We start from the raw sequence: 12,569 nt of genomic DNA, 5'->3' as shown, positions 1-12,569 counted from the left end.
AATGACCCCTCACCACACAGCACCCATTTCCAGACTGAACAGCAACAACAAAAACCCAACACATAGAGTGGGGTTTTTCCAATTCAGATTCCTCTTCTTCCCTGTCTTAAGACAGATGAAAAACTGTAAAAAAAAAAAAAAAAAAAAAGGAATATCTTTCTGCCCAATTTCTGTCCAATTTACTTACCTCGCCACAGTTCACCCCACCCCTGCAACTGCTCCATGTTCTTTTCAAACTTCCAACCCAACTAAAATGTGAAATTATTTTTGTACCCTGTGTAATAAAATACGCACCATGAAGATTTCTTGTATATGTGTGCAATTAATTGTTAAAGAGATAAATTTAATATTTACTTTGAGGCATGATGAAATGAGTTCCTATTTTTCAACAATGTACCTTTTTATCAGGTGTTAGTTTAAACAAACAAAAAAAAATTGTGCAATCTCAATTTGTTTTGTGAACATATTAGCACTTGGTCCTGGAGCATTTTACCTTTAGCTACATCTCTGACATTTTTGCCATTTTAAGACTTGGAAGAATGTAGCTATTGTGATTGCTATTACGTAGGAGTGTTAAAACTGGATAATGCATGAGAAGCAATGTTAAAAAAAAATCATCCTCAAACTGGCCAACAAGCACATGAAAGATGTCCAAAATCATTAGTCATTCAGGAAATATACATTACTATCACAATGAGGTTAACACTACGTATTCACTAAACGGCTAAAACATAAAAGATTAAAAATCCCCAGGTGTTGGCAAAAATGTAGACCACCTGAAATTCTCCTATATTGCTAATAAGAATGTACAATGATACAACTGATTTGGATAACAATTTAGTATTACAACAATTCTACACCTATGTATTTGCCCAAGAGAAACAGAAATACGTCTCAAAGAGCTGCTTACAAATGTACACATAACATTACATATGGGTCAAAAACTGGGGGAAAAAACAAAAGTACATCAAAAGGTACATGAATACACAGATGTGAGAATATTTACACAATATTACTCCACAGTAAAAAGAAACATACTGATACCTGCAATAAAACATGGCTGAATCTCAAAAGCATTTTGCTGAGCAAAAGCAGCCAGATGCGAGAAAAAAAAAAAGAAATTTTGTATAAACAAATCTATTTATGTGAAGACACAGAACAGCCAAAACTGATATACAGTAATAAAAATCAGATCAACAGTTGCCTGAAATAACGAGGGTGTTGATAATTAATGAGAAAGGTGATACAGGACAAATTTTGTGGAGTGACAGAAATGTTCCGTATGGCCAAATTCATCAAATTACACACTTTCAGTGTAAATCATACCACAATAACATTAACTTGAAAACAGTCAGGACAGCAGTAGTGTGGGGGCGGGGGGTGGTGTAGAAAAGAGGGAGAGTACGAATGAGGAACAAAGGAAACTTCCAGGACAATAGATATTCTATTTCATGTCTAAAATGGTACAAAGAATAGAAATCTTAATATATTTCTTTAAGTTGTTCATAAGTTTATCATATGCTATGGTTAGCCCCCACCCCCAAAAAAACATAAAAAAAAAATTATAAAAAAAAAAAAACACACACACCCCCCAAAAAAAAAAAAAAAAGCCAGAAAGAAACACGAAGATTACAACTTTAGCACGTACAATCATTTTCCAACTCCTTAATGCATCGATTCAACTTATTTGCGCCCCCAGGAGTAAGAGGGGGCAAGTATCCCACCTAGCCACCTGAAGCTTTGGGTTTCCATAGAAACGTTGGCCAGAAAAGCCTGAGGGAGGAGGCAGCTCCTCTACAAGGAAACATGTTGCTGCACTGATGGAGAGAAACACCTGAAACAAAAGAAAGAATGTCTGTTCAAAGACCCTGCTTCCATATTAAATTTGGTGTATTGTGATAATTCAATCCCTAAAGGACCCCTGCAGTCAATTTACACGTGCTAAAGGCACTTTTATCTTTAGGAATACTAATTAACTTCAACCAGTGATCCTCAAACATTAAGTACAGAAGAATAATCTGAGATTCTTATTAAGCATGCTTTAGCCCAACCCTCAACATCTTGAAACAACAGGTCTAGGGTGAGGCGCAGAAGTCTGCACTTTTAGCAAGCACTACAGATAATTAAGACAGTCCACAAAAACCATATTATAAGAAACTGATCTAAACCTATAGTAACAAGACTAAGGAAAATATTGCTGGACATTTAAAATATCCAGCAGTTCAGAGAACCAAAAACTAAAAATAAAGCAGATGGTCTGTACTGAAGCAGAGTTAATCAAGGGGCAAAAAAGAGAAAAACTGAAAAATTACTTATCACATACCTAAAACAGAATGTCATGACAAGAATGATGTCCTTGGAAATTAAAGTCTGCCAAAATAAATGCAAGGCCTCACCCTTTCATAAATTCAACTTTCACATCATCTACTTGCCCACATTATATAGTGACATTCCTAAACTCACTTTCACAAGCCAAATTGGGTCCTTCATACATAATAAAAATCAATGATTATATTGCAGGAAAAAGGCAGGCCACTGCTGCAAGTCAGGGCTTAAAGCAATTCTATGACATTAGAGAGTAAAATTATGCCAGTGTCAGGGGAAGAAAGACCCTGTAGCCACCTTACTCTAAGCACATCAGGGTAGAAATCAATTGTGGAGTGGCCTCTGGAGAAGGAAATTAGTGAAGGGGACTAATACAGGAAAAAAGTGCCCTGCCTGACTTCACAGTTCCTAGGAAGATAGAGAAGAGACTGACAAACTACCAGCACCCCTCCACCACCACATCCAGGGTATCTAAGGTGAAAGCTTAAACAAAGATCACCAGTACCCAAAGAAAAAATACATGCAAGCATCACAATTGAAAATACTACAGTATCTTTTAGTTAAACAGAACCTACTTTGTAAGTCTGCACAACTAACACATGTAAATATTTCAGAAATGCATGAGGTACAAAAGTAGGTAACTGCCTTTTTAAATCAGCAACAACAACAAAAATACTCATTATCACTTCTAATCAGTATTTATTGGAAGTACTTGCTAGTACAGGAAGAAAATGAAAGTACACACACAAAAACTGAAATTATACATAAAACTTTTTAATCATGATATGATCTTTTACACAGAAAGTACAAAATTGTCTCTGGAAAAGGTATTAGAAACATTTAGCAACGTGGCTAGATACAAAATTAATATACAAAAGACCGCTGCATTTGTATACACCAATAACAAATTTTTAAAAGCACTGCCATGTAACAGTTATCAGAAATTATAAAATACCTAAAAGATGTACAATGATTTTGTGAAATTATAAACCATACAAGAGATATTAAACATGACCTAACAAAAATAAAAGTATACCCTACTCATCCTGTATCATAAAGATGTTAATAATCCCAAATTGATCTACAGAGTCAATCAAATTAATCAAAAAGACAGAGGATTTGAGAGAACTTGCTACAATTATTCTAAAATTTCTAAGGAAAAGTCAAGTGTCACTTCTGAAAAAAAGGAACAAAGTCAAAAGAACTTTCTTTTCCAGTATGAGATTATTCTAAAGCAACAACAATGAATACAGGATGATATTCACAAAATGATTGATGAAAAAGAATCAGTCAAGGAAAGAGAAAAAAAACATTTTGCATTAAACTTTTGTATATGTGACAAAGATGGCATATCAATTCAGTGGAAGAGAGCATTAACTTTTCAATAAAGCAAGGTTAACAAAAGAAATTTTTAAAATCATTTACAGGTTACACATCCCAAAACTCCAAGCCAGAAATAAGAAATGCTCCACAATTTGAAAACTCTAAATGTTTTGAGCACCAACAAGATGCTGAAAGGAAATGCTCACTGGCTTATTTCAGATTTTCAAATTTAGGATATTTACCCAACCCAGGTAAGCAAAATACAAATATTCCAAAATCTGAAGGGAAGCAAAAGTCCAAAATCCAAAACACTTCTGCTCCCAAGCATTTTGGATATGAGAGACTCAATCTGCATATGGTGAAAACAAAACTGTATCCCTACCTCGTACCACATAAAAAACTCAAGCACAGATGAAAAAAGGTCTAAAATGTTGCAAATATAACTTTAAAACTCTTAGTTAAAAATACAGATGAACCTTCTAGATATTGTAGCAGGAAAAAGTTCTTAAAATTTTTAAGTTAAAACAACTAACATTAAAAAAAAATACCTTCAGCTACTCATATAGATGCAACAAATCAACAGGAAGATGAATAGAGGATTCAAGATGATAATCTCAAATGAAAGTAAAGGGATAGGATAAGGGATATAGGTTATTATCAAAGTTCCAGCTTCTGTTTTAAATAGGGGGTTCATGTGTTTATTATTTAAAATAAGCGATTTAAACAAATAAATGAAAACATTTGCAGGAAGAGCTGATCATGAGACAACTGGTAAACTTAATTCAATTATGTGTACTTCAGAACCAAACTAAAAATGTATATTATTAAAAACAAACTCTTTGTAAACTATCTGACCACATATAAGGGTAGTAAATACAGAACAGGCATTACAAAAATAATAATCTAGACAATCAAACTAAAAAGTTACCACAGCATACCGGCAAAAAGGGAGAGAAGAAACATTTGAAGCCAGGAAGAAAGATAAGTGATGTATAAAATCCAAATAATGTAGTTTTAAATGAAGAGGAGGAAGATAGTGGGAGAAAAATTCCTGAGAACACAGATTTCAGATCAAAAATCCTAGGCAGGACCATTAAAAAGATACATACATAAACACATGCTAGTGAAATTTCTGAAATCTTAAAAACAAAGAGTAAAATCTTACAAGGTAATACAGAAAGTTAATTTATCTGCCAAAAAAAAAAAAGTATAGTGACAGCAAACCATCAAAAAGCATTATACAATAGACCAAAAAATACAGTTAAAATTAGTTAATTTTAAAAAACCAATTAGCTACTAATAATGCATCTGCAACACTAAGAAAATTCAGTCACCTAGAACGCAATTCTATATTATCCCAACAAAACTAGGAATACTAAAAGAAAAAACATGCTAAAATGTCTTACCTAATTTGGGGCAAACGGGTGGAGAAAAAAGTTAATTTTTTATATTATCGAAAAAAGTTATTAATGTTTTATATTACCAAAATTTTATAAAAATATTTGTTTAAAATTAAAAGAGCCAAAATTGACAAGAAAACGTTAAAAACAAGAGTGGTGGTGGTGATACAATGAAAATTTGGTCTATCCATCAAAACTGAATGGAGAAAACAAGACTAGTAAATGGATAATCAGATGACAATAAAAAGATTAAATTTATCAGTTATCATCATATGTGCATGGTTAAATTCTAAAAGACAAAAATAAAAGTTTGGATTGGATCCATTAAAAATACAAAGAGAAATTGCCCAGCACTTCAAGAGGCCAAGGCAGGCTGATCACTTGGGGTCAAGAGTTTAAGACCAGCCTGGCCAACAGGGTGAAACTCCGTCTCTACTAATATTACAAAAAGTAGCTGGGCATGGTGGTATATGCCTGTAGTCCCAGCTACTTGGAAGGCTGAGGCAGGAGAATTGCTTGAACTTGGGAGGCAGAAGTTGCAGTGAGCTGAGACTGCACCATTGCACTCCAGCCTGGGTGAGAGAGCAAGACCCTGTCTCAAAAAATAAAAAAGCAGGAAATAAGATCAGCATCTGGCAAACACAATTGACAACAAAACAAGCAGAGATTTTAAAAATGGCATGTCTATATACGTATGTATACACACACACACACACACACACACACACACACACACACACACTGATTTAGGAGAAAACTTTAGACCAATAAATACAGAAACCTAAATGATATTTAGAATTTTATAGAACTATAAAACTTAAAATTTGACCCTAGAAAACATAGAAAATTTAAAAGACAATAAGCAAAATTTGGAAACTTTACCTAAAATTTGCTCTAAATGAGCAACTCAGCCGTGATACAGTCACGTTCAGCAAATCTTCAAGTAACAAGTACCAACTGCACCATATCTAATTTTTCAAATCAAAAAGGATCATACACCATCAATTTTGAATGACTCAACATAATCCTACACTGAACAATTCCAAAAGCACAGGAAAACACAGAATCATTTTATGAGGTAACCTTATCTTAATAGCCCTCATAGGCACACCAAACTTTGTAACCAATCTCATTAAAGAATCCAAGGAGGACTGGTTCCAGGACCCCCAAAGAAGCCAAAATCTGCGAATGTTCAAGTCTCTTATATAAAATGGTATAATATTTGCCTGTAACTTACACATCCAGACATCCTCCAGTATACTTTAAATCATTTCTAGATTACTTATAATACCTAACACAATGTAAATGCTACATAAATAGTTGTTATACTGTATTGTTTAGGGAGTAACGACCAAAATAAGACTGCACATGTTCAGTACAGATGCAACAACGCTTTTTTTCCCCAGAATATTTTCAATCCACAGTTGGTTGAATCTAGGGATTCAGAACCTGTGGATACAGAAGGCCAATTATATACCAAATTCTAGGTTTAAATTTATTGTATTAAATGTAGAAATACATTAAAATAGTAAAGCAACATGCCCAAATGGGGTTTTATCAGGAATTCAAGGACAGCCAAAACAATACAACATTGTGGTTAAGAGCAGGGGCTTGTGTATCACATGACTTTTGAGTTTATCCGACCCTTAATACATGCTCGAGATGAAATGTTGCTTTAGTTCTCCAATACTGTTTCTTCAGCTTCAATAGAAAGGAGAAAGATAGTACTCACTTCATAAGGTGGTTGGGAAGATTAAAAGAAAAAAGTTTGTAAGAAGACTCAGCACAGTGCCTTACACAGATTACATAGTAAATATTCATATATCTTATGTACAAATGGTTCTTACATTACTGACATATAAAATATCATTCACTGCAAAAAAAGACATGATTGTCCACATCTAAATCCAGTTTTGAAACATTTATAAAACTTAGGAATGTATGAAAATTTCCGTATTATAAGGAAACAATATATAATAGAAACTAAATAGTAGCAGCATTCTGTAAACTTAAAGTAATAAGTGGTAAAAGTAATGACAAGAAAGAGATCAGAATATTAAGTATTTGTAAAGGATATGGACTGTATACATACAATATTGAAGAAAATCAACAGAATATTTATTAGAAATGATGTGAATTCGTTTAAAAGGCTGGATACAATGTGAGTATATGTGTTAAAATCAGGTGTGAAAAGGAAAGAATAAGAAAAGGAATAAACAGCTGGAAACCTATCTCTCTGCCCAAATCAAGTCTTATACTAATAATAAGATAATCAATTGATTCCTAATAAAGAATATTCCCTTTATGTAACATTTAAAGTGATTTAAGTAATGTTAACTATCAAATGCTGCATGGTATAGTTTTATAACCTTAGATAATCCTAAATTGGAAAATACACATTATTTTAACTAAGAAATTTACCCTGAATCCAGCCTGCATTGTTTTCCAAGTTTTAACTCTTCAACTTGCTTAATCTATGACAACCTTCCCACCTAACCCTCATCTTTTGAGGAATTCAGTGAAAGTTGACTGTAGATCTGTTAGATTCCTCTGCCTCCATGCTATACTATTTCTTTTTTATTCTCCCTATACAGAACGCTTGCTTAGGACCATTAAACAATCGAATCTAAAGAAGTTGCTCACATCTAATCATACTAATGTTTAAAAAGAACCTTCAGAAGCACTTAATGACTTGCCCAAGGTGACAAAAAGGTGGTTGAGATCTAGCCCACATTCTTTCACTACCACTGCCTATTCTCCTAGCATGAACACAGTTTTCCAAGCTTTCGTTGTTCTGTTTTGTTGTGGTTTGGTTTTTTGCTTTTTTGAGATGGAGTCTTGCTCCATTGCCCAGGCTGGAGTGCAGTGGCATGATCTTGGCTCACTGCAACCTCCGCCTCCTGAGTTCAAGTGATTCTCCTGCCTCAGCCTCCTGAGTAGCTGGGATTACAGGCGTGTGCCACCACACCTGGCTAATTTTTGTATTTTCAGTAGAAACTGGGTTTCACCATGTTGGTCAGGCTGGTCTCGAACTCCTGACCTCGTGATCCCCCCGCCTCACCTTCCCAAAGTGCTGGGATTATAGGCGGGAGCCACCGGGCCTGACCGTTTTGTTTTAAGAGACGGGGTGTCATTTTGTTGCCTAGGCTGGTTTTGAACTCCTGGCTTCAAGTGATCCTCCCACCTCAGTCTCCCCAAGTGCTGCGATTACAAGCATGAGGCACCACGCCTAGCCTGTTTCTTAATAATTTTTAAATTTCGAGATTCCGTTAGGAAACTAAGTACTGTACTTACATTCCTTTTGGAAACCATTCACTTATTTCATTCATCAAATATTTGCTCAGTCCTACTATGTGTAAAGAACTGTTCTAAGCCCTACAGTGAAACAATATATTTTATTCAACTCAGAAGGATACATTTAATATAAATAGTATCCTGTTCATTTCACTTTGGAAATTAATTTGGTCCCTGGGAGCAAACCTCCTCCCAATAATAACTGCCCTAAAGAATACTACCTTGGTTCACCTGCTTAGATAGATTGCGGGGCGTTGCGGGGGTGGGGCCGCCATGGAGTATCCTCATTTGGAACTTGAATCTATGTATCAAATTTTTGAGACCTAAGGCTCCTACACTTTGGTAAATATGAAGCATAAAGGCTGAAGATACATGTCCAAAACCAAAATTATCACAGGATTTAACTAATCTGCTGCCAACTGCACCTCACCTGAAATATTTAAACCTCAGAAAAGCAGCTTTCTGCAGTTTTACTACATCTCATAAGTCCCTGGGTTGGCCAAACTCCAGCAATCAAGCAAAGAACACATCAAAAGGGAAAGGCAGCCCCTTGCCTTATCATCCTACATTGTGACAAAGACTGATGAATTCTATAGGTGAACCAAAAAACCATGAAAGTTTTGTGTAGTGTGGTGCTGCAAACAACAAAAAAAACTTACATCCATCTGCAAAATAAAAGTTTAAAAACCCTTGAAAATATAAGAAACCATTCCGACTACCAAAATACAACTATTTACTTAAAATTTAAAAACATATATGTACACACAATTTTTTAAGGTGAGAAGAAAACTGGCTAAAATGTTGGCTATGCAATATACACTACACACCTCTCCTTTTAGATAATCCATAAAGTGTCTGAGTAAAAACAGACTTTCACTTTTGTTTCTTCTAAGTGTGAAGTTCACTTCCTAGTTACCAGTTTTAAGTGCGCTTCCTGGTTACCAGCTTGATGGATTTAAATCTGTCAACTTATTGAGGTAGATGGTTTATTTATATCCACATAAATATTTTTAAATAGTTCTAATATGAGTAATAAAGCAATCGTGTATTAACATGGAAAGCAAACACATTTAAGTGTTTCTTTCGTAAAACAATCTAAGTATTATGGAAGTATAAAAGTTTCTCTAAAAAAAAATCCCCAATAACAATGAAATGATCTAAAACACACCCATACTAAAAATAAAATCATAATGATATTTTGAATTAACTACTCCTCCCTTTCTGTGGGGAGGGGATTAATTAAAGTAGGAAATTGGACTTGACAGCCAAGATCACTTTCGTTAACTTGATTCTTGATTCTACAATTTTATGCATAACCTCTGAACCATGCAACAGAGCCTGCAGTTACTTAATGCAGTTTAGTCAAAATCAAATGGAAAAAAAAAAAAAAGTCCCAAACTTACAAAGTTCTTCCCATTGTTCAAACTTAGGAGACGTGAAAAATTCGTATTTCTCACTTTGAAACTGACTTTAATATTCAACATTGAAGACAATTATAAACAAATAGTACCATACATATTAAACAGTGCTTAGTATTCACATGACCATGTGGTCTTTCGTAAGCCTTAAGTCTTTAAAAACTAAATTTGAAGGTATTCAAAATAGAATAGGGAGGATTAGGAAGTAAACTCTTTTAAACTCTCATTATTAAGTCTTGAATTATTTCACCGTAAATAAAGTGCAGTGTGCAATATCCTTCTAACTTTACCAGTAATATCAACTAACATACAAGTCTCAAAAACTTTCCCAACGTGCCTAAAATAACAATGCACTATCCTTGCTTTCCAAACTTCTTGAGTATCTTCGACTACTTTAAGGCAGTATCATAAAATTCTAAAAATAATCTCAAGGCAAAAATTTAGCAGGCTGTATGTAGACAGCCCATTTTAGAACAGGTCTTATTGCAAAGTCAAGCACAGGTAGAATATCGCTACACCAAAACTACACCAGGGTGGGGCATTCATTACTCACCCAGATTAACCAAACACAACTCTGGTGGTTGATCACAGTAAACCCTAATTGTCCCCGTAATTCCAACACGACTAAGGCACGGTTGACCCCTTTTGCCCAAAATGCTTTTCACGCAAATGAAAAATTAAAAAAAGAAATTAAATTATGGCCAACTACTCTTCAGAATATGGTGCAAGCCATGATAGTGCACTTAAGATTCTGAAAGCAAAGTCTAAAATAGCAGAATGATCTCTCACTATTCACTTTAAAGATATAAAGCTTCACAGTTTTTTTTTTAATGGTTTTCTTTAGTGAGTGACCATTTGAATGTGTGACTGATGCAAGAGTAAAGAGTGAACGAAGGAACAAGGTCAAACTTAGGGGACAAAAGATTCCTGGAATAACATGGCCAGAAAGGCTTCCTCTCTTAGGGACAGTTACTATATTGAAAAAAAAAAAAAAAGCAGAAAAGAAGAAGAAAAAAGGGAAACCTTAAAAGGAAAAGAAACCAAGCAAATCACCTACTTCTAGAGTCCACCTGGTCAACACGCCTGCCCCGCAAGGCAGGTAATTCGATTTTGGTGGAGACCGTTTTGCAAAACAGCAGGCCTGTAACACTACTACCTTCGAAAGACAAAATGGGTTCAGAAAGGATGACAACTGGCTATTCTTTCTTATTTAAGGGGAGAGAATAAAGTTTCATTAAGAAGCCACACAGAGCACTGTAGGAATGTGAGGGTCGCTCTCAATACCTGGCACCGTCTGCTACGGGAAAACAATCGGCAGAAGGAAGTGGACTGAAGCCCGCAAACTACACTCTGCTTCCCACACGCAGCTGGGCACTGGGCGCGACGCCCCCGAGGCGATGGGCAGGGGCGGGGGATGACGGTGGAGGAAGCCGGGGACGGCGGCGGCGGCGAGGCCGGGGCGCCCGGCCGCGGCGGGGGAGGACAGCCCGTCGGAAGGAGGAGTGGGGCCCGCCGGCTCGCGGGCTCGCCTCACCTTCTGCGCCGCGCTCTGCTGCAGCACATTCTGCTCCACGGTCATGGCCCCCGCGGCGGCGGCGGCGCCCGGCTCCTCGCGCCTCCGCCGGCCCTGGCTGCCGCGCTCCGCCGAGCTCCAGGGAGCGGCGCGGACGGCCGGGGAGGACAGCGCCCCCGCCAGCCAGGCGCGAAGGCGATGGCGGCCGGCGTGCGCGGGCACCGCGGGCAGGCGGCGAAGCGCCGACTGCGAGGGCCACGGCGGCCGCCCCACGTCTCCACGCGGCCCGCCTCAGCGCCGCTCGTCCGCGGCGGCCCGGGCCATGAGCGGGCGGAGGACGCCGGGGCGCGGGAGAGCGCGGGCCAGTCAGGCGGCGTCACGCGTTCGCGCGCTCCTTAGCTGGCGGCTCGCGGCTCGCGGCTCGCGGGCCGCTTTAGGGAAGGGAGAGAGGGGAAGGAGGGAGCGGCCGCCCGGAATGGCGCTGTCCTCCTCCCTCCGTGAGTCCTCCTCCCTCCCTTCCCCTCCCCCACGCGCCGTCCCCGCCCCCGGCCAGCGGCTCCTCCCCCGCAGAGCCCCGCCCGCCGGCCGCCCTAACCCTACATTGTGACCCTCCGGGCGGCGGGGCGGGGCGGGGCCGCCATGGAGCCCCGCCCCTCCCGGCGCGGGCCGGCGTTCCCGGGTGGGGCGAGGGCGCGCCCGGCTGCCCGGCCAGGGAGCCGCCCCTGCGGCAGGTTGCGCGACGCTGGCGCTGGGCTTCGCGAAGCGCGGCTGGAGGCCGGAGGGCAGTGTTCCTGCCTGCGCCCAGGGCTTGTCGGATCCGTAGCTTGCCCAAAGCCTCCAAAGCAAACACTTCCCTGCATGCCCATAACGTCCCAAAACTACCTAGGGTCCCGAACTGCGGCCTCTTTCTGTGTCACGCGTTCTCTCCCCTCACCTTTCTAGGAATTTCACAAGCCTTGAACTTGCCTGAAGGGAAAAGTCAAATAAGCAAAGGATTGCCAGGAATCTTTATGCTGGGAAGTACGTTTCTCCTTAACTAATCATTACGTAAATGAATATAGACATTTTCCATCTACTTCATTCATTCGAATATGTGTCAGTCACTGCTAGGCTCTGGAAAAATAAAGTTTATTTTCCCAAGACTTAATATAAATGAAATAGGATATATGCAGCAAACAACCTTACAAAAATATCACTGCCTAGATGATACATAATTCTAATATCCCAGTTGCCAAATTAAGCAAACAATTAACTACCATGCATGGAATACTTGACTATATATGGAATTGCAAGGAA

The 12,569-nt window shown here is 38.5% G+C and overlaps 1 protein-coding gene across 5 annotated transcripts in view; it reads right to left on the bottom strand.

Annotated features, from left to right (window-relative positions):
* Positions 1 to 11,803, bottom strand: part of USP25 (ubiquitin specific peptidase 25) — a 143,921-nt gene extending 132,118 nt beyond the window's left edge. For 2 of the 5 annotated variants that reach the window (XM_003895612.4, XM_021935565.2), the window contains exon 1: positions 11,295 to 11,750. In XM_003895612.4, the coding sequence (XP_003895661.1) occupies positions 11,295 to 11,339 (45 nt within the window). In that variant the 5' untranslated portion in view covers positions 11,340 to 11,750. Of the gene's footprint in view, positions 1 to 11,044 lie in introns of all 5 variants that reach the window. The other 3 variants (XM_003895613.4, XM_017956514.3, XM_017956513.3) reach the window with 3 other exon arrangements.
* Positions 11,804 to 12,569: the final 766 nt, after the last annotated feature.

This window comes from Papio anubis, chromosome 4, assembly GCF_008728515.1.
Source record: "Papio anubis isolate 15944 chromosome 4, Panubis1.0, whole genome shotgun sequence".
Classification (NCBI taxonomy): Eukaryota; Metazoa; Chordata; class Mammalia; order Primates; family Cercopithecidae; genus Papio; species Papio anubis.
The sequence above is the reverse complement of the archived record's forward strand: the minus strand, read 5'-3'. Positions and strand labels throughout refer to the sequence as shown.